Genomic DNA, 23,224 nt, shown 5'->3' on the forward strand with positions numbered 1-23,224 from the left:
TTAGTAAAAAATAAGTTCAAGACCTATAAGTAATTAAGGGATATTTAATAATATCATTCAATATTCTAAGTTAAAAATTTTAGCTCTTATTACTAAATACAATACTTTTAAATTTATATTGAATAAAATAATTTAATAATTTTTAAATAATATTACAATTTTAAATCTTCATCAAATTTTCTAGAATCATTTTATAAAATGAGTATAACTTGTATTTATATATAAGGAGTTTATTTAATCTCGTTGAAATTAAATGCCTAATAATTTGAAATTTTAATTTTATTATCTACATTATTAGAAATCAATCATAAGCCATTATTATTTATTTGAAATAAGTATCTATCTATATCTTAATTTTTGAATTTTTTTTTACTTAATCCATTTATTTTATGATTGACTTAATCAAGATATTTTATCTTTTTATAAAGTGAAATTTTATGTATATATTAATTATAATATATATATATATATATATATATATATATATATATATATATATATATTTTCTTTTCTTCTATATATATATCAACTTATATTTTGTTCAAGCCACCATTTTTAATTTTCTAAATTTTGAAAAGTCTATATAGACTATGAAACTATATATACTAAATAACTTATAAATTATAAATTAAATTAAAAGTTAAAAGTATAATATATAACAAAATATAACCCGCGCAATGTGCAGTTCTTTACCTAGTTATTAATAATAATTAATTAAAAATGTAAAATTAAACTTAAAACCAAATGTAAAATCAAATGAAAACCAATTGCATTTAATTTATGTTGACGTGTGCTTCATAAGAAAGGTATAAGGTTGTGGTTTTATATAATAGATAGATGTATTATAATTACTATATATTTTTAAAACAAATAATCTACAGAAAATAAATTTATTGAAGTATAAATAATTAAACTGCAATAGTTAATTAAATTTGTTAAAGGTTGCAATAGCATAATGTTTCAATTGAAAAAAAATAAAAAAATCGCAGAGGTTTTGGCGATGAATATTGGAATAGAATATTATACAAGTGTGGACCATTGAGGAGTAAGCAGTGTCTAGCTTGCTAGGTTATACTTATACAGATCATATGGAAGAAGGTGCATGGTGATGGTGGTAGTGGTGGGTGGGGACCACGAAGGTGTGTGGGGTCCATGCATATAGTTGCATCCACGCGGTAGAGGGACCCATCAAGGGGACCTAGAGGTGGTGGGGCCAGGCAGCCTTTCTCTGTGAATATAAAATAATAAAGAGAATCTGTTTCAGACAGAAACAGATTTTAACAAGAAAAAAATCAAATGTGACTGTGTTCTCTCTTTTCTTTAATAAGTGAAATTTTGTATTTTGCTTTCTATGCGTGCAAGCTTACATAACAAACTTTGATCATTTTGTACGGCAATTTCATTATTACCTCTCTCTCTCTCTCTCTCTCTCTCTCTCTCTCTCGGCTCCTGCTTTATATATTTAGAGGGCTTCTCTTGTTTCTTCACTTTTGCATGCTCTCTCTCTCTTTCCCTTTCCCTTTCTCTCCAGATATCTCTACACACCTCTCTCTTTCTCTCTCGTTCTGTTTTCTTTACTACACATATAGATACATATCTTTCAAGAAACCAATCAATTAAGAGGTTCTATTCGTTCTTGCATGGATGGATCCTTCAAGTGGACAACACCAGGTAGGGTTTTGATTCAGAACTACACACTTTACCTTTCTTTCTTTTTGATAATTAATTCAGTGATTGGTCTTCATGAGTTTTTACTTTCTATTGGGTCTTCACTTACAAATTATACATTCATTTGGGGATGTAAGTGGGTTGGGTACTGGAGTACAAGAAATTTGGTTTTCTTCTCTTTTTTCCTTTGAGAAGAAAGCGAGTTTGATGATATATAGATTTTGGGTTTCTGAATGTGAACTCACTAAAGGATTATCAATTTTAACATATTTTTTTAAAAATTTTTGATTTTTGGTTTCTTGAGAGAATATGTAGAGTGGTTGAGGGGTTTTAATGAAATTATTTGGTTTCAAGAAAATTTTGTTATGCCATTTTAGGCTTTTTTTGTATACTATATAACATATATTGGTCATCTCAATTTTAGCTAGATTCCTTGAGCACTCTATCTAGGCAAGTATGTGAAAAGAAAGCACAATTGGTTTCCCTTTAGCAATCGGGTTAACGATAACTTGTTTAATTTAGTGAAGAGCATCAATCATATGATCTTTAAAGAGTGTGGTTGATTTCTTTTTCTTGCAATAATAAATATGTTCAATTTTTTTTTCTATGAGTATCTTTTAGATACAGATTAATCTTATTTCAGATTTAAAACTTTCTTACTCCATAAATATGTTCTGTCTTTATTAAATAAATTTTTTTCAAGAATTAAAGATTTATGGTAAATTGGTTTCACCTCAAATTCGAAGCTATAAGTGTATATATGACTTGATATTGTCATTATTAGTAATTTATATAAATTTGAATTTTCTTCAACATATAAAAAATTTTAAATTATTTGATGCTATGTAATTAACCTTTTTTTTTTTTTGTGGGCAAATTCAGGAAATGTCTTCACATTCACTAGAGAGCATGCTGGTTTGCACAAAACCCCATCAAGAAAGGAAGCCAAGACCTCAACCAGAGCAAGCTCTAAAGTGTCCAAGATGTGATTCCACAAACACCAAATTTTGCTACTACAATAATTATAGCCTATCTCAACCAAGGTACTTTTGCAAGTCATGTAGAAGGTATTGGACAAAAGGAGGCACATTGAGAAATGTTCCAGTAGGTGGAGGGTGCAGGAAAAACAAAAGATCATCATCATCAAAAAAGACTCAAGATCACCATCAATTGAATTCTAATAACACAAATCCACTTACCTCCCTCCCTTCTTTAACTTATGACTCTAATGACCTAACCCTTGCCTTTGCTAGACTCCAAAAGCAGTCAAATGGGCAATTAGGGTTTGATGATCGTGATTTGCCTATTTTGGGAAATCCCAACAATACCCATTCTGATATGCTTATAAACCCTCCAGCTCCTTTTCTTGAAGCTTTGAGAACTGGGTTTCTTGATACCCAAAATAATAATAATAATTTTCAAAATTTATATTTTGGGTATGGAAATGGTAATATGGGAGATGTGGAAAATAGTGGGGTTTGTGGTAATAGTGGAGAAATGATGATACCTTATGAAGATATGAGCAGTGCAGGTACACAAGCTGTGACAGTGACAACAATGAAGCAAGAAATGTGCAGTGACAGAGAAGATGATCAAACGAGTAAGATTTTATGGGGATTTCCATGGCAGCTTAATGGAAATGGTGATCTTGATTCAGGAAAAGAAAGCTGGATTAATGGGTTTGGTTCAACTAATTGGCATGGACTTCTTAATAGTCCTTTGATGTAAGGGGATAAAAAACCCAAAAAAAATGAAAAAGAATAGAATTTTAATTTCTTATTTATTAGACTCAAAATTAGTTTTTTAGGCCCTTGAGATTTTTCTTTTTTCTTTTTTTTTTTTTTTTTTTTTTTTTTTTTTTTTTGTGAAGAGAGATATAATTCAACTGAATTAATTCTCTCTCTCTATATATATATATTATATTTTGATTTCTTTGTTGTATTTTATTTTTTGAAGTTTTCTATTAATGGTTTATATACTAATGGAATTTGAATTTTGTTTGGTAACCAAGTAAGGAAGTTGCTGAGGTTGGATAAGATGTGTTCCATTTTGGAGAAAAGAGTGAAAGAAATGAATGTGATGTTTCATGGTTTTGTTTGGGTCTGAAGTCTGAACAGAATACCCTGAACCTGAAATATTGAAAGATGATAGTGTTGGTATTTTCCACGATTTCACATCTTTGTAATGACTTCGTGTTTTTCAAGACATTCCACCATCATTGCTTCAGGTAGAATCTACCTATTTAATACTCCTCTGTTGAAAAACCTTGGTTTAAGGTATTTGTACACAAATTATTACAACCAAATAAGCCGTCTTAGGTTGTCTCCCGGCTAAAATATAACTAGATTTTAAATTATATTTAACATTAAATCTAGAGAAGTAATTATGATATTTTTAATTTATACATTATCGAGTCTTGTGATTAAAAAATAAACTCTTGTCATTTGAGCATATGTTTTTAAAAAAATGTCTAATTAACAACAGAAAGCTTACTTTTTAGACATGATATAATAGTGAAACGAAAGTAAAAATAACATAGTTGCGAATATCATAATTATTTCTCAAATGTCGAAGAATCTAAGTGTTAATTTAAATATAATCTCAGTACTCTATATTTTACTTAGTCGTCTTTTTATACTTTTAGTTTATTTTATTCAGATAATATGCAATAAGTTTATTTATCTCCACTAATTTTGTCTTTTCTAATTATAAAAAATTAATTAAATAATAATTTAGCGACTTACCTTGCATCAATCATTTAAAATTAAGATAATATAAGAAAACATTAAGACAGTTATTCTAAACAAATTTAGTGCAATTTCAAGTTAAAAAATATTCAAATTTATGTTATAAATTGAATCTTTAGCCTTTCTTAAATTTAAATTATATTTTTAGTAGTCTGGTTGTTTTTTCTATCTCTTGTAGAAAATATAGAAAGTCTACCATAAATGTTATTAATAATTTTGTGAATGTTATTTAAAGATAAAAGAATCATATTTTAGTACATGAAAATATTTAAATTTGATTATTAAAATGTTCAATATTTTTTATTTTTATAAAGTCTAATGTGAATAATAATTTGTAAATAAATGGACTTAAAAGTTAAAACAATGTAAAAGCATCGACACGTGGTACTAACGGAGTTGACAGAGAAAACCAATTAAAAGTTATAAAAATGGACTTGTTTGTAGGCTTGTATTGTCCCTAAGCTTTAGAAATTCAGTGAAAGGCATGACTATAAGACTAAGAGCACCATTTTCGGTATGGATTTTCTTTTTCTTAGCAGACCAAATCTAAGTTAAGATTTGGGCGTGAAATGACAGTCAGTGACCTGTTCATACGATAGTTCATATAATATAATTGTTGGACCATAATATAATTTAATATTAATATTAATAGGAAGTGACATTTAAATATAATTTTAAGCTGTCAAAAATTACTAATTAAAAAAAATTAAATTGACACTGACATTTTAGAATTTGATGTTCAAAAACTTTGGCAGTGTTTTATAATTATATTTGGTCAGTCTTCTGTTTTCTTGATTAGTAAAATAATTTATATGTTTCACTCTACTTTTCTGTTCTGTTGGAAATTTTGTCATTCCATTTAGTAGTTTAATCCAACTCATTTGAAGATTTTTATTTTTATTTTTATTTTTATTCCCTTCTTTTTGAATTTTAAAATTTTAAATATTAAGAGCCTATCACATGTTAATAAACACACTAATAAATATGAAAACGTTTTAGTTCGAAATTCTTGATTTCGATTAAAAATAATTAAATTAAAATTGAATGATGTTTGAAATAATTTCAGAATCTTTATCTTTCAATATTTGATGTCACAGTTTTCCTTTTTTTATTTTTTTTAATAATTTCAAACGAATGGTCTAACCGAAACCATTAGATTTCAAAAATAGGAAAACCAAAATAAAAAATTATTAATCATAATTTAATTTCAATTTTAATCGATTTGATTTTGATTCAACTCCAATTCGCAACTTAATATAGGATGATACCTACCTTAAATACCAACTCGCTATAAAATTTTATTTTCTCTTCCTTAGTTTAACCTTAGTATTAGTTTGAAATTCATCATTTTTCTTCGCATTCTACTATTTCTTTTGCTTTTAATCTTTTATTCATTTTAATAACAGATTTTTTTATTATTATTGTTGTTTTGTCTCTTTATATTTCGATTTTTTTATTGTCCCAATGGTTTGATCCCTTCTTTACGAGAGTTTATTACTGAATAAAAGTACAGTATAAAAAAATTATGATATTTGATTTTATTTGAGAAAAGACTTTAGATCTTAATTTACAGATGTGAATCCTTGATCAATGGAACATAGTAGTGCGACATATTCCTCCATCGATGCTATTGACGTATAGCAGCGGAAAATCATTTGTATTTGTCATATATTATAAAAACAATTTAGATATAAAAGATTGAAAGAAATTTTTATTTTATTATTCAAACCAATTAATAGACTAATTGTTACTATGAAAATTTATATCTTTTGTTAAGATGATCTCAAAGCGGAAAGATTTAATTAATATTATATCTTTTAATCTTATTATTCAAAATAATATAAATATTTTTAATTAAAATTATCAGCAAATTCGATTAGATAGTAAAGTTTTATGCTACTGTATGTTATTATTGCTGAATTATATTTATATATAAAAAAATGGTATGAAATTTATATACATTCTGTAGTGACCACACTGTTGTTGTGGGCCTATTTGGGCTGGAAAATTCATCTCCATCTTGTGACTTGACGGTTATCCAACGTGGTAGGCCTACCTGACTTGGATAAGATTCTCTAATAATAATAATAACGTGAAATTTTAATTTCTGCCGTTATAATTTCATCCCACAATCATACTTCGATTCTCAGGTTAAATTATAGATAAAATGAAAAATATTTATGGGAAAAATAATATGAGTGTATATCATGTAAAAATTAATTTCTTTAAATCAATTATATTCATAATTTTTTCTTTAGTAAGTAGATGTATTAATTCATAAATTATTTATTTGGGATATAATTCATATATTATCATGTAAAAATAACTATGTAATGAAAATTAACAGTTACTTATAATTTTCTTTCTTCCATTATTCTTTTGCAACAAAGTCTGACATAACTGTGAAAGAAGAGTTTTGGTTTATCAAAGAAGGATAATTGGGAAAAGAAAGTATTGAAGCTTATCAGATATTTTCAAAACTATTGTACACATATAATTTCAAATTGATTTGAAGTTTTGTTATTAAAGAAATGTTGTTGGTGGGAATTTAGATTTGACTTTGTGGCTTCCTATTAAAACTGCAGTTATGTAATAATAATCCATCAGGCTTCAGACAAATTAGAAAGGCATCATTTTCTTCTGCTAAACCCTTTTATAAGCAAGTATTAGTTTTGTCAGACCAGTAAGATTATATTCCTTTCTTTTGTCAAAATTTATAATAAAAATTTAATAAGGAGTGTGGAGAAGGACAACTCCTATCTTTTCAGTCTTTGAGTGTTCCTTTGAAATTTTGAGGGTAAGTTACAAGTTGTCAAGTCTTTATTAACTACAATGACGGGTCAGTGCATGCTAATATGACTGTGTTCCACGATTATTTTTTTAGTATTTTGATTAAATGATATTATTTACGGTCTTCAATAATATAGTGTTTAAAAGTTAAAATAATATTTTACAAAAAGTTAACTCATATAACATTTAATTTTTAATGTTTCACGAAAAGCTATTAAAACAGCTAACAACTAATCGCTGCTGATAGTCATCAAACGCGACCTTAAATCCGGTACTTGTTCATTCACTAAAAACAACTACTCATCTTAACTTGCTTATTAATTGAATTTTTAATTCATAGACTATGCTCATATCATATTATTTTAACCACACAAATAATAGCAACATGGGTATTACAACTTACAATAATATACAATTACTTTAATTTTTTAATTAAAAGATATTTTCTAGTTTAAATTAATATCATCTGCCCTGCCTAAAACTTTAACTAGATGATACAACATGAACTCATAATATTTCCAAAACATTAAAAATGGCTCAACAAGCAGAAATAACAAACATAATCTACAACATGTAATTTGTTTTCTTCTGAAACCAATACCAAATGCAAGTTAGGAGCTCAGAGTAAGACAATGTGGGCAATTCGGCTAAAGCTGACAACGCTAAAGGCTGGCTAAGAATTTTTTATGCGCGGCACAGTGTGGCCAATTGGGCTACGAATTAACCGAATCCAGCCCCAAGTGAAAAGATTATTTCATTAATCAAAACGCTAGGCTGCGAGCTGGGCTGGCCTAATCACCGTTGATAAAATAGACAATTTCCAAGCTTGATTCGCATCAAGTAGATCACGTGGGGGGTCAAGCCTTCGACAAATCGCCAATCCAAGCTTGCTTTTGTATCCAGATTAAGAGTACTGAAGTATCAAGTAGCCATAAATAATAATCACAACGCAGATAAATACATTATATATTAAATATTATATGTTTAAGGTTTGGCTATTTCCTTTCCTTGAATTGATACATGTCCTCTACGGTTCAAAAGTGAACTAAAGCTGCCAATTTTAATATATATCAACAGCAAAATCTCTACCACAATATTTTGATGTTCATGGGGATGGGAAAAACAAACCAACATTTCCCCAAGTTGTTAAAGATAAGAACTTCACAAGGATTGCTAACTTCTGCTTCATGAAAATGATTTAAACTCTTGCAATCAATTCAATCTCCATCTGTCAAACTGAAGCAAAAAGAATGGTTACTGGAAGAAAAAATTGGTATTAACTAGACAATATAATTAAAACAATTACCTCCTCGGGTATATTTTATTTCTGTGGCCTCTTCCATAAGACCCCTATCTTCTTCAGCATATTTCCATTTTTCTTCCTCATCAGATCATCATCCGTGTCATCATTGTAAGGTGAGTCCATACTTCCCGTGACAGGATTGTAGCTGCTATCCAATGATCCGGTTCTCTCCATTAACTTCCCGTTGTTTCCCGCTGAAAGCATAGCGGCTGCTGCCTCCGCAGCCTTTCTCCACTGATCAGATTGCACCTTCAGCTTTCTCAACTCTGCTTCCATTTCTGCATTAGCTGCCTGTGCAGCCTCAAGCTGCTCAGTTACCCTTCCAACTTTTTTATTACTTCTCTCTGCCTCCTCCATCACAAGTCCAAGCTTCATTAGAGCTTCTTGCTCTGCAGCCCTTGCTGTCTCTAGCTCTACAACCACATCATTACTCACTTTATTCTTGTTCATTTCCCTCTTACTAGTTTCCACCTTCAACACCTCATTTTCCTCCAGTATATTTTGTAGTTCCATCTCCTTATCCACTAAACTCGCATTCAAGTCAGCAACATTTTCCTTCAACTTTTTGAGTTCATTCTCTAGTTCAGATTCTCCTTTGCCTGATAAGCTGTTCTCTAGTTTCAAATTCAGCCCTTCATTCTCCTCTGAAATTCCTTGCAATTCAGTTTCCTTATCCATTAGGTCTGCCTTCAATTCTTCAATATCAGCTTTCGCCTGTTTCAGTTCCGCCTCTAGCTCGGTCTCTCTGAGAACAGACCCAGACTTTATCTGCTCCACTAGTTCATAAGCATTTCTTATCTGCACTGTGCTGTTAATTTGTTCTTCATGGCATTTAGTCTCAGCAGCTTCTAGAGCAGATCTCAATCGTTGCACTTCACATTTCAAAGAAGAAACCTCTGCTTCAAGCTGGTTTACTTCCTTTGACATTTGGTTTTCAACGATGACCTTTTCATTACCATCATCAGCTGCAGCTTTGCAGGAAAAATTGCTCAGTTTCACCTCAAGTTTGCTAACAAGTCCTTCCAACAACTTAACACGTGCCTTTGACTGGTCTAACTCTGAAGCAATGGAGTTATAAGCTTCAATAGCTTTAGTGCCATCCGATCTGAGCACCTCAACAGTTTTCTTTGCAGTTTCTAGTTGAACTAGAGTTTCATTAGCCAGTGCTTTGGCTTCGGCCTCAGAGTCTTTGCTGTCCTGTAGTTGGTTTTTCATGTTCTCCACAAGAGAAAGAGTGTCCACGAGATTTGCTCTCAAGGTCTCAAGCTCCACATCTGCTGATTCTGTCTGCTTGTTTTGTGCAGCCTCTGACTCACCAATCATTTCAAGTTGAAACTTGAGCCGTTGAATTTCACTCAAGGCAGAGGCCAAGGCAGCAGAGTCAATCGAGTGCTGCTGCTGGATAGCCTCAAGCTCTGACTGCCATGCTCTATCCCTTTCATGCGAGACTTTTTGAAGCTCCACAACACGAGCCTCCTCAGAAGCAGATAGTTCAAGAAGTTGCTTCTGTGATTCTTTGAACTCTGAAGATATAGCTGAAAGTTGTTTCTTCGATTCCTCAGCCTCTTGTAAAGCTTCCTTCTTCCATGATTCTGATAAACTTAGCTGGTCCTTTGCCTTCTTGAGTTCTTCCTGAAGCTGAGTAATCTGAGATTCCAATTCGGATATTCTGCTAGGCCGCTTCTTCTGGAGGAAGAACAAAGATGATTAGTAAGAACATTTCAGCAAATCCAACAGCCCCAGCTTTGACATAAGACATGTTTTAGCTTTCTATAATCTTCATTACATTGTACCATAAAAAAACATAACTAAGTCATGGAGGCTAAATGTTCATGAAAAAGACAACCATGAGACAATGAAGAATGACAAAAGCAAACCCCCAAATGTACAATCATTACAAGTAGAAAATTTGCAGAGTAATAATTTATACAGGTGGAAATGTGCATTTGTCCATATTGAGAGAAAATATCACTTATCATCTACCAATTTTTCCTGTTCCTCAGTTCTCAAAACCTAAAAACTAACATTACCCAGTCAGTGAGAACTCGGTGCAAGTTGCAAAATATCTATCACTAAAACTGCTAAATTGTTATCAGTTCATTGCCTACCATCAAGAGCTCAGCGATATAGTCTTTATGAATTCTGATGTCTTTCCATCAGTACGCAAAAAGTAAAAAAAGAAAAAAGAGAAGAAGAAGAAGAATTTATCATATAATGCACCTAACTCAAGAATAATAATAGCATAACCTAAAACTACCATGTTTTGTCTAAAGCACACAGTAGAAAGGAAACTAGAATGCTAATACATGCATCTATAGTGATCCTGATTATGTGCATTTTAACTATAAATACTACAGTGTTTATGATTCGGCTGCAATCCATCCTAAACACTTTCTTTGCAAGGTGGTGCAACATTGTTTATATGGAACTCCAAGAAAGCTGTTGGGTTGCAGTTAATAGATCACCTCGATCACAGGGCTTCTGGGTGAACGACGATCAATAACGTTAGGACTTCTTTCTTTTGGTGTTCTAATTTGATTCGATGAAGAAGCAGAGTCAGGCTCTAGTCCAGTTGTTTTAAGTTGGCGTACAGCTCGAGGACGAACCTTTTGTGGTGCTTCCAAGGAGCCAGTTCTGCTATGAAAATCACAAATTACAACCAAGATACATAATTAAATTGTACCAACAAGCAATAACTTAGGAAAATTTTCATATCCACTGTTTCAGGAACAATATATTGATAAATAGAAGATGACAAGTGAATATATATATATTATATAAATATAGCTAAGTAGATAGAAGCACACTAATTTAGGTACACTCTACAGATCCTTGACTAAGCCACCACTCACAAATCATCCAGCATAAGCTTATAGTGCTCTCCATGAGGATCAGACAGTATGAATAGATAAGCTTTGTATTAGTATAAATATTCATGTCCCACAGAGATTTGGATCAATCATTAGTCTAATAAGTTATATTTAATTCAGATAATTTGTATTTTATCTGATGGCTGGACCAGGTAGGGGGGTTGAGCATTATGTTAACCTAACTGAATCAGCTCGGTTTCGGTCTAACTGAACATATTTTCATGGTAACCGAATCCAGAAGTGAATAGTATAAAACCAATCCTAACCAAATTGATTCAGTTTGGATTCTGTTATTCCGAACCGAATTAGTTACTTTGGTTTACAAATAAATTCAGTTATTTATTTATGGTACACGAAAACCAAACTGTTTTTCATATCCAAACCGATCGGTAACTAATTTCTAAAACAACTATATGAATCTGACCAAATGAGTCGGTTTGATTTGATTTCCGATTAAAAACTGAGTATTGCTCACCCTTTAACCAAGACTAGCTAATTGATCTACTGGTAGAGTCAAATAAGATTTGGGAATCAACATTAAGTTGAAACATATATTTGAAGTGTTTTTATACAAGCTTAAGAAAGTTATAACAGTGCCTTAGGCAACACTTAGCACACCAAGGATTGTTAATAAAATCCAAGGAACATTAAATAGGAATCAGAAGCACATTTTATCTGGTGATATCATGAAATAAAAAGTGTTAGAAATAAAAAAGAAGTAACTAACAAATTTTTTTTTTTTTTTTTTTTTGAAAAGGAAAGAATGAAAGGAAGACGGACTTGTAGCCATGGATAACAAAATTGAACTCAAAATAAAAATTCAGGCATCCATGAAACAAACAAGTTCAATGGTTCAATCACCAAAATTCAGGCATCTTAACTAGACCAAGCCTCTTCATATGTCCAGTGTTGGCATTTTAGGTTGGATTTAAAACTATTTCTTTTCTTCTGAAGCTAGCCTTTTAAAGTAAAAGCAAACAGTTCTTTTAAAAATTTTGCTTTAAGAGAAATGACTAGCTTTGACCAAATAGATGTATTAACCATGTCTGCGACCATTTTTGGACTATTCTGAATAATACAGTAAGAAATTGCGGCTCTGACTTCGAAGCATTACATAACAACAGATTTTGCAGTGTCGAAATCTTACTCTTGAAATCTCATTTAATTCCAAGAAAAATGATCTCACACCCAGACAAATCAAGAAAGCATAATATTCACCTCTCAGTATTGGACAATGGTGAATATTTGCCAAAATGAGTTGCTAAGCTTTTAGATTCAAATTTAACAAGAATAAATTAGAAAACAAGATTACAGTCAATTTAATAACACATCATGTAACAAAGCGACAACTATTCAAAGAGATAGCCCTTGACAATACGAAATTATATATTTTAAGGGCCACTAAGATGCCCCAGCACCGTCCTAACTTAATGCAACAGACAAAGACACGTTCAAAAATCTTTGTTTTCATGCCAAAGGAATAAATTATAATTCAATGAATATACAGAGACCTCACCAGTCACCAGCAAAATGGACATAAAATTGTGGATTGATAGTGAAAGTAGAATGGAAAAATAAGACAGACCACAAACACAGACGTGAAAGGTTTAGGTGTCCCAAGAACATTAAAAGAGAGATGCCTTACTAGCAGGGAAATGAAACTGTATAACTACATCGCATTACAACCATTAACAGCAGAGATCTCAACTGTACTTCATTAGCATTTAACTAAACCAGCATACCATAAAAGATGGGAAAATAAGATAAAGGATCAACATTCAACAACAAAATTCAAAAGCATTTATTGTGCACACCTTAGACAACAAAGAAGGAAGGAAGACTCTGCAGAGAAGAGAATTACCTTCCTTTTGGAGTCTGCATAATTTGAAACTACCCTTATGGGCACAACTGAAAAATGGAGCTATTTGATGTTTCACTACTCTACTTCAATGCACCCTGACCCACAAAACCTGTAATATACCAGAAAAATATCACAAGTTGGGACAAGAGAATCCAATGTGACTGGTCCACGAAGAAAAATAAATGGCATCATGAAGGGCAACACCTGCTTCTTATCATCACATATGCAGCAATAAAGGCAAAAGATTATATTGCTGGCTAAGACTACCCATTCATACAAAATCACAGTAAAAAGTCATAGAGCATAACACATGCAACTATCAATTTGCTTACCAAACAGTACCTAAGCCAATCTTCACTCTCTTTCCTTTATCCATTCAACGCTACCATCACCAGGCTCATACTAACCTCATGAAAACATTATTATACTCACAATGGACCTACAGAAGGAACAGAATTACACAAATACCCCTGGTGGACTAATCATAAAGATGCACAAAACAAAAAGGGTAATTATGTAAGTTTATCCCCTCAAATTTTGCCGTGAAATTAGGAAGCTTCATTGATGTTAATTTGTGGGGTTTGTTAGTTGGTTAGATTTTGAATGTTTAAAACTTTTCAAGAAAACCTGCTTTCATTTTGTCTGGAGAGAAAACTATAAAAGCAACAGTAATTACTAATTAGTATATTTTCCAGGGAAAATGTTTTAAATATAATATTTTCTGAAGAAAAAAACAATAAATCATGGAGTCAATGCAGGCTTTAATAACAGACAACAGAAATGGATCTTAAAGGTAAAGGCAGAGAATCAGCTAAAAAACATGATAAATGTTAAACACAAAAGCAAAACAAATATAGAGAAATGAGGAAAATGAAAGAAAAAGTGTATGGCTCAGCATTTATTAGATTCGATTATTGCCTTTTCCTTTTGAGCCCCTGTTTGGGTCCTTCGAAGTGACAAAACAAAACTGCATTCTGAAAAGATTCAAGCTTTTTGGGCTCGAAAATCAAAGCGTAGCCCCAGTATCAGATAACAGAAAGACATTTCATTTTTTAAATAAAACCTGAGTTCTGATCAGAGAACTTCAAAAGAGACATAATTGCAGCCAGAAAAATTAAACATCTACAGCAAATTCCAGACTGCAGAGAAAAGACACCAAAGAATTTTACCTGTTTGGTTGCCGAGAAAATGTGGGAAAGTTAGAGAGATAAACAAACACTGGAAATGCTGTTTTAAGTTCTGGTTAAGTGTCAAAATGATTTTCGCATACGTAAAACATTTCCTTTCCTTCAAATTTCTCGCATTTTCTCGGAAACCAAATACATTACGGAAAAACAAGAAAATGAGAGTGAATATTATCACTGACCTTAAAAATGTTGAACAAAGTAGAGAGAAGTGACTACTGAGCTTTGTTATGACTTGAGAGACTCACTGGAAGAAGAAAATAGAAAAGGGATATTTATGAACTAGGAGGTATTAGCTTCTCTTTCTTGGGGTTGTTCTTCTTCTCTGCACAGTTGTCTAGATATTTTTTTCCTTTCTATCTCTGTTTGTTTCTTTCTTTTTCTTTTTCTTTTTTTGTAAGAGTAGAGAAGAGAAGAGAGGGTATTAGAAGAAGATGAAGAAAAATGACAATACTAAACGGAAAGACGCCAGAGAGTACGGATTTGTCGTCTCATGAATTGTAAGAATAAATTGGTTTTGAACAGTTTTTTACGTCCGGAAGTGAAAGCTGTAGCGTAGGAATGGCAACATGAGCAGAACAAGTAAGCTGCCTTTTGTTTTTGGCATTTCTTAATTTAATTATTATTTTATTTTGTTATTATTAGTTTATTTTCTGGAGCGTGGAAGGATGGGACATCTGCCCGTTTTTCCAATAAAAAGTAGAGTTGGTGTATACTTAAAAGAAAAAAGGGTAGAGTTGGCAAAATGTCCCGGGAAGGAAGTTTTTTTTTTAATCACTCCGTATCTAATGGCTATGGATCCGATTAATTCGGTCTCGCGCCAAATAAGCTCAAGAAACAAACATTCAGAGCCATTTTTAACGTTCTAAGAGTTCGTTTGGTTGGATATAAAATAAAGAGAGGTGTAAAATTGTATTATCTGTATTTATATATTTATCACATTTAAAATTTTACATTTCTTAATATAATAATTAAATTTATATAAGTTATAATAAATTATTGAATAAATTAACTATATTATCTTTAATTTAATATTAATTCTCTAAAAAACTCATTAAATTAAAGTAATAATTTTTTGTCATATACAAAGTGTAAATATGGAAAAAATATTTATTACTCCTTAAAACCATAAATGCGACAAACTATTTTCTCAACATTATGGTACGGATGTAATAAATGAAAATTTATTGGAGTTTGCAAAATACCTTGTTTGGGAATGAATGAAATTGTGAGTGGATGCAAAATATTCTTTATTTTACTTCCTCTGATTTACTCTATAAAATGGGAGGAAAATAAAACAATAAAAATATATTTTTCCTTCAAACTAAACAAAGAGTGTAAAATAAGAAGGAAAATAAATAATATCATTTTACTCCCTCATTTTACATCCTTTCCCCATCCAAACAAAGCATGAATGTATCGCACCAAATCCTCTTTAAATTCCAAAATCAATATATATATATATATATATATATATAGCAAATATTTTTTTCTTAGAAAGTTGACATATGACATATCCATTTGTTATTTTAATTTGACATGTGGCATATTCCTTCAATCAGGCTTCCAGTTGGCATGATTTGATTTGATTATTTAATGTATTAATATATGGGCTTGATTTATGAATGTATTGCTTTGTAACAAATGTTTACTCTCAAATAGCAATTGTTTCCTATCTTTAATGTATCTTTAACGTATGGTTTGATTTGATTATTTAATATACTAATATATTGGTTTGATGTGGTTTGATTTAAATTTTGAATTAGTCTTCTAGTTTGTTTTGATTTGATCATCCAATGTATTACTATATTGGTTTCGTTTGAATTAGTGTTTTTGGTTTGGTTTAATTTAGTTATTTAATATATATATATATATATATATATATATATATATATATTTATATATAGCATGCATATTTTCTCTAGAATGTGCCAATTGGAATTGCTTTGTAATGCCATGGAGGTTTAGAAAAGTTAAGTTACATCACGTTGGATTCCAAAATGCTTTAATTTCTAAATAAATGCAAAACATAAATGCTAAGACATAATAATCAATAATATAGTAAAAAATAATAATCATTTAACTAAATAAAAGATTAAATAAATAATTAGCACAAAAATAGTCATTTCAAAATCATAAATTTTTATTTGACTATATAAATAAATAAAATTAAATATAATATTTTATTTCTAACATTATTATTATTATTATTATTATTATTATTATTATTATTATTATTAATTTATATTTTTCAAAAATGGTTTATTATCATAATTACAACTCATAAAATTTTTAACTATATTTATTAAATTAAATTTAAACATTGAGAATTATAAAGTTATTTATCTTCAAATCAATTTAATAAAAATTGAGATATAACAATTTTAATTAAATATTAAAAATAAATATTTATTAAATTATCTATGCACGGCACAAATATATAACCATAGAACCAAATAGAATTGCATCTTTTAATTTATCCTAATGTTTAAAGTTTGAGGTAGTGTTTTATGAAACATTATCCTCATTAACATTTATTGTTTTATAAATTTTTTATGATGTCAGTACCCATCACTTGTTTTTTCTTTGTTTTCTATGACCTTAACCTTTTATGTCTTTTTATATTAAACATCTAATTAAACACTTATTTTTATAAATATTTTTATTTTAAACCGCTATATAAACAACTAATCAGTAATAGCTAATATCTAACCGATAACAGCTACTATAATAATTAACATCTACTGGAACCGCTAAAATTACCAAAGAGACCCTTAATGGATTGAATTATATATAACTAAAAGCGAAAAATGAAGTTTATGTCATGTGGCATTTCCAGTAATGAAAGAAACACAGCATGCACCAAAAAGCAACAGTATGCCTTGGATGACAGTGGTGATGGTGGAACTGATTAAGTTATCCGGCTAGGTAAGGAGAAAGAGGATGAGGAAGAAAGGTTCTGATGTAAAACTTTGTCCATGTGGGCAACTCACCAAGTAAAAAGTGGGATCCATTTTGCTTATATCATTATTCCGGCTGCCAAGTCAGCATTATACACTTTATTGTAATTTTTTTTTTAAAATTCAGACACTCAATTGCAAATCTTTTCTAATCAAATATTAATATCTTTTCGCTCTGAAATTATAATAAATAAATATGCATATTTTTATGCATTATAAAAAATAAACTTTATAAATCTATAATTTGTGTTGAAAAGACTATAGAGATTGCAATATTATAAAATATATCCTTCAAATTCTTTAGAATTAGATAGTTTTTCCTCAAAAATTCATAGATATAACAAATTGCAGTCCAAATTTTTTATTTTTAAAAATAAAATATGGGTGGAAATTGAATTATATTGAAAAATTACATTTATGTCTGATTTTTTTGAATAGGGTGCTATCTCTTCAAATATTATTTATGATGTTTTTAACTTTGATTCTGTTAATATATAAAGTATTTGCATTTTCAAAAAAAAAAAAAAAAAGCTTTTAATAACATTTCATCATTTACTCCCTCAAACTCAATCTCTACACGCTACTGCAAACACTATTCTAACTCTAAACACTATTATAAAGGGCTTGCTCAGCAATTCTAGTTCTTATAGTAGATGTTAGCAGCTATTTTACTAGTTGTTAGCTAATTAGATATTAGTTGTTAGTATGTGGTTGTTTATATAGCAGTTTAAGATAGAAGTGTTCATAAAAATAAATGTTTTATTAGCTATTTAAATAAAAAGACAAAAAGGGTAAGGTTGTAGAGAATAAGGCAAAGATAATTTATGGGTATAGGCATCATAAAAAATTTATAATACGCTAAACCTTAACGAGGATAACGTTTCATGAAACATTACCTCAAACTCTAAACTTTAAAATAAATATAACATTACCGAATACAATAATTAATTAAAACGGTATTTTAATATAATCAAAACACTAAATACTATTCTAAACAGTTGTTGCCTAACATAGCCAAGACAATATAGATAATGGAGATAGATTTAAAACGCTTTCAATAAACAATATAGATTGTAGAAATAGAGTTAAAACACTAAATGCTACGTAAAAAATTATAGTCAAACAGAGGTTTACTATGACTCTGAGAGAAAGGAGCAATCGAAAAATAACTAAAAATTTTTTATTTACCATCCTCAAATAATAAATTATGTTTATTAACAAAAAAAATAATTTAATTCGTGACAATTTGCTCTTATTATCCATATTTAGCAATACCTCTCCAAGTAGACAAAAATTTTATCATGTAGTCCTACAAGCAAACATTATTTCAGAAGAATAATTACCGTAACAGTAAAAAGCATGATTAATTAAGAGAATTGAATTTTCAATTCCTCTCACGAAACTATAATTCTTTTAGTTTAAAAAAGGAAATGACAAAGGAGTCAAATAGTTTTTGAAATCAGAGGAGCGTTACCTGTTATTATTTTAATGTTAGATGCTTAATTTCTACCTGCCCTGCTAAATAAAGAACTAAGAAATGGACAGAATCATAGGAGCACATATATCTGCCTCTAGTTATTGGGCCACATAGATCTTGATTTGTCGGGCCCTACGATTATTATAATTTTAAAAAGGTACATATATTATAATATATAATTTTTGAAAATTAATTTAGTTAATGATTAATAAATAGTATACATTCTAACTTTTAGCTTGATCATCCGCTTGCTTATTCAGATTCGATTCTTTACAACAATATCTTATAACTAATTATGTTTAAATATTGATTCTGCTCCTAAAAGTCACGGTCCACTTTGCGGGCTGCCTTAAGTCAAATTCTACTGTTGTGGGTTAAGAACTGCATGCTACGATCCTGCAGGAAACAAGCAGCATCTCCCATAAGTGTTCAAGGGGTTGTACACCCTATGGAGTGTCTTAAATCGAACGTCAATACCTGACATGTGGCTCGAGCTAACGAAGCAATGACTAGCACACCTAATAGTCTCATTTTTTTGCCTCAAAAAAAAAAAAAAAAAAAAGAAAAACTTTTAGTTTGATTCTTCAAACTTATCAAACTTTTTAATTTATAAAATTATATCTATTAAATACTTTAATTTATAAAATTATTTTAATGAATAATTTAAATTATAATTATATTAATTAAACAATCATTAAATAATTAAAAAATTTAAAATTATTATTTTAAAAATTATGCTAATTGCACATTAAATAAATATTTTACATATAAATACCAAAAGCCTTAAAAATCAATATTATCAATATGAAAATATATGTAATATTATAAAAATTTATAAATTAAAATATATAATGGGTCGAGCGATAACATTTAGAATTTAGAATGTTACGAGGTCAAAGATAAAGATAGAAAGTTGAGAGCTGAATTCTCGTATTCAGGAAAAAAAAAAAAATGGAAGAATAAAAAAGAAATACGAATACCACGACTTAGTCTGATGGGCCGAAATGAAAACTAAGGTCCAAGTTAGAAATGATGTGGAAATAAAATCTGTTATTTATGGGCTTAATTTCCTAAAAACGTATTCTCATGCCCAAAGGGCAAAGGCTGGGTCCAAACCATCCAATTTCATGCTTCCAAATATTTCAAAATCAATTTTGTACAAATAGAGTCAAAGGTTTTCTTTTTACATGTATATATGTAAAGTAAACTAATTTATGTTGTAATATATTTAATCGCTATTAATTATTATTAAGTTTATAACTTTAATAAAATTATACTGTCGAAATTTTCTTAATTTTCACCATAAATCATGGTAATCTTCTACGTCGATTCTTAACGAAAGAAAAAGATTTACGTTAGTATTATTGAATGTTTTTTATTTAATACTACTTGATTTTTAGAAAAAAAAATGATAATTTTTATTTTACTCATGAAAATTAAAAAATATATTGGTAATTGTTATATTGTAACTTTACACATAATAATTAATGTTTATATTATTAAAATATGTAAAATATGCTGATGTAGTGAGAAAGCGAGTGAGGTTTCAGTGTGTTTGCGTATAGCTAAAAGTCCACACGATACAATAAATCGGTGCTATTATCTTGACTTATGATACCTTCAAGAAAATTAAGAAAAGAAAATTTTTAAAAAGTGTATTTTTGAAGAGATATTTTGGGTGAGCTTCTTTTTGTCGAACATGGCAATTTCTCATGCTTGAAATGGGATGGGCGGTGGACAGATTACAAGTAGATAGTCAAATCAATGAAAGGGGTTTGTTTATTTTGCAGAGTTATCCAGTTTGTTTTCCTTTCTTTTTTTTTTTTTTTTTTTTTTTAATACTTATCACGATATAACTGGAAAAAAAAAAATATATTGTAAAGGATGAAATTTATAATTTAATTTACGGTGATTAATTCTGTAAATATTCTTTTTTATTTAGGTACCTATTCGGATTTTGTTTGTTAAATAGTTATTGTGCACTGTACTACATTCATGGCCCATGCTTGCTCCATTCTCATGCCCATTTACTTTGCTTTCCTCACCCCATAATCCAAATCAATAATTAAATATTTTCCCTCTTCTTATAAATTTTTTAACATTCTATATTACTTAGTGATATGGATAGTGGTTGCTCGGTACTCGTTGCAAGTTCATTGTCATAAATAGGAGTATCTATGCTTTCCGTTGCAGAAAATATGGAATTGAAATTAAATTGAAAATTGATGGTTTTATTGGTGGTTTGTAATATTGGTCAGTTTTTTAATAATTTTGATTAGTACAGTTCTGGAAGATTCTCCAGCTGGTTTTTGGCAGGTTCGCAAAATTTTAAAATTTAAAAAGTATAAGATATTTTTGGAAGGGTTAATTTGGAGTTTTTAATAAATTTTTTTGAAAAAAGATTTATTACAATCAGTTTGAACAGTCGATTCTAATCTTTATATAAAGAAATTTAAAATTTTTAGAACCATTAATTTAAGCTAGTTCAATAAAAATTTTAAAAACTTCTGAAAACTATTCGTCATGGTCATTGATTCACGAATTTAAAAAAGTTAAAATCAAAATTAGACTGCGACCTTCCAATTTTAATTCAGATTCCCATGGATTCCGATTTCAAACGGTTCTAGTTCTCACCTATTTCAAACCAACGGTTGTTATTCCAAGAATTAGAAAATGGTCACTTCTAGTCATAAGTATGGCAGAACATGGGCCAGTATTTATTTGTTCAGATTTATTTATTGTAAATTCAGATAGTTATAAATAAGCCTGAAATCAATATGAGCAGTAAAATTTTTATCTACAGTGAGTTGGAATAAGGCTGAGATTTAGGTGTAGGTACCCACATCATGTTAAATTATATTATATGAGTTTGGTGGTGCATATTTATTCTATCCATTAATATTAAATAAAATATTCAAATAGGTTAATTAGATTCAACGAATTTAAATTTTACAGTGGTAGTGTAAAGAGGTTTGAGATGTATATTAGTAATAAAAAATAAGTTATTAATTAATTTTGATAAAAATATTTAAATGAATTCGAATATAAATATTTCAAAATTTACAGTAATCCACACGCGTCCATCACATGAGTAATATTGGGAAACTTTTTTTTTTTTTTTTAAAAAAAAATTTTAACATGAAATCCATTGTCTACTTCATAATTGAAGTATGGTTGAACATTGAGATTTTAACTTTCCCCTAACTAGTAATATAATAAAAACTCCATAAAAAAGGAAGTAAAGATGAATCTTCCACTCTTTGCTTTGCGTTTAAAAGTAAGCAAATAAATAAATAAAAATAAATTGCATTGCAAGCTGAAGCAAGATAATAAGAAACCATGAAAGCAATAGCGTAAAAATCTCTTAATCTCTATGATTAAGAATTAAGAAAAAAATGAAAAAGAACTTATATTTTGGCTTTAACTCTGGATCTTCCAATCACACTCATCCACCACATGCCAACCGTTTAATATATTCAAATAACAGAAAGTCAAAGAATAGCATATAACCTCTCCAAGCAACCTGAATTCTGGACCGTCTTGTTCTTTTATTTTTTATTTTTTATTTTTTATTTTTTTTAGAAAATGTCACGCAGAAAAATTGAGCAAGCATATATAAAAATAACCTTTCATACTATTTGGAAAAATAAAAAAATAAAAAAGGAAAAAGAAAACAAAGAAGCAAGCCAATCATTTCTCGACATGTTTGAAGACCATATTGGCACGAGAGTCCTTAATTTTTACACTTTATAGGATTAATTTGTAATTTATGTTCTTTATTTGTAATTATAATTGTGCCTCTTATATTGGACATGCAATATGCTGAAAATTGGTTTTACTTATTTTTGCATTTATAATATCCTTGATAAAAAGAAAATTACAAATGTGTCCATGACAAATTGGCATTTGAATATTTATCTCTCTGCTTGAAAATGTTTTATACATAACTGGAACATAGTTTTAAAATTTGCAGTAGTTATTGTTGAAAGTGTTTTAATTAAATATTTGAACCCAAGCATAGGGCCAATCAACTTCTCACACATTCAAAGATCACATTTGCATGGGCATCCACATTCACAACTCTTAATTTGCAAATGGGTCCATGGCATATAATATAACAGTGCCACGTTCCCGTTTTTGTCTTTTCAAATGTCATATTAATTTGTTCAACAATAGCATCGAAATAGGGTATGTTTGGTATTAAATTAAATAAATTTTTGAGAAAGAAAATTTAAAATTTCATTTTAAAAATATCTTAAAATTACTTTTTGACATCATTTAATTAGGTATATTCTTGAATATCATCTATCAAATTTAAATTTTTACAAACAAAGTATAAAAGCATACCACTTAAATGAATTTAT

The 23,224-nt window shown here is 29.4% G+C and overlaps 2 protein-coding genes across 7 annotated transcripts; one reads left to right on the top strand and one right to left on the bottom strand.

The window, feature by feature from the left end:
- The first annotated feature begins 1,287 nt into the window (after positions 1-1,287).
- Positions 1,288-3,761, top strand: LOC105628152 (dof zinc finger protein DOF5.3). Its single transcript, XM_012209506.4, has 2 exons — positions 1,288-1,671; positions 2,551-3,761. The coding sequence occupies exons 1-2, from the start codon at positions 1,645-1,647 to the stop codon at positions 3,394-3,396; spliced, it is 873 nt and encodes a 290-aa protein (XP_012064896.1). The 5' UTR covers positions 1,288-1,644; the 3' UTR covers positions 3,397-3,761.
- A 4,383-nt stretch (positions 3,762-8,144) lies between these two features.
- RIP5 (ROP interactive partner 5) lies at positions 8,145-14,967 on the bottom strand. 6 transcript variants are annotated; one of them, XM_012209504.4, is made up of 6 exons: positions 14,606-14,967; positions 13,582-13,678; positions 13,240-13,348; positions 10,974-11,145; positions 8,512-10,194; positions 8,145-8,441 (listed from the first exon to the last, which is right to left on the bottom strand). In XM_012209504.4, the coding sequence occupies exons 3-5, from the start codon at positions 13,257-13,259 to the stop codon at positions 8,527-8,529; spliced, it is 1,860 nt and encodes a 619-aa protein (XP_012064894.1). In that variant the 5' UTR covers positions 13,260-13,348; positions 13,582-13,678; positions 14,606-14,967; the 3' UTR covers positions 8,145-8,441; positions 8,512-8,526. The 6 variants fall into 6 exon arrangements, with proteins under 6 accessions (XP_012064894.1, XP_012064893.1, XP_020532572.1 ...); XM_012209503.4 differs by having other exon boundaries at positions 13,572-13,678; XM_020676913.3 differs by having other exon boundaries at positions 10,974-11,142; positions 14,606-14,966.
- Between the last annotated feature and the right edge of the window lie 8,257 nt (positions 14,968-23,224).

Source organism: Jatropha curcas, chromosome 1 (assembly GCF_041381405.1).
Source record: "Jatropha curcas cultivar XTBG-Jc1 chromosome 1, XTBG_Jcur_1.0, whole genome shotgun sequence".
Taxonomy (NCBI): domain Eukaryota; kingdom Viridiplantae; phylum Streptophyta; class Magnoliopsida; order Malpighiales; family Euphorbiaceae; genus Jatropha; species Jatropha curcas.

What these genes read in the sequence shown, in the direction of transcription:
- LOC105628152 (XM_012209506.4), top strand. Translation starts at nt 1,645, where the DNA reads ATGGATCCTTCAAGTGGACAACACCAG. An exon ending in CTTCAAGTGGACAACACCAG is followed by an intron (nt 1,672 to 2,550) that starts GTAGGGTTTTGA and finishes GGGCAAATTCAG; the next exon opens with GAAATGTCTTCACATTCACT.
- RIP5 (XM_012209502.4), bottom strand. Translation starts at nt 13,259, where the DNA reads ATGCAGACTCCAAAAGGAAG. An exon ending in ATGCAGACTCCAAAAGGAAG is followed by an intron (nt 11,146 to 13,239) that starts GTAATTCTCTTC and finishes TGATTTTCATAG; the next exon opens with CAGAACTGGCTCCTTGGAAG. An exon ending in CCAGAAGCCCTGTGATCGAG is followed by an intron (nt 10,195 to 10,973) that starts GTGATCTATTAA and finishes TTCTTCCTCCAG; the next exon opens with AAGAAGCGGCCTAGCAGAAT.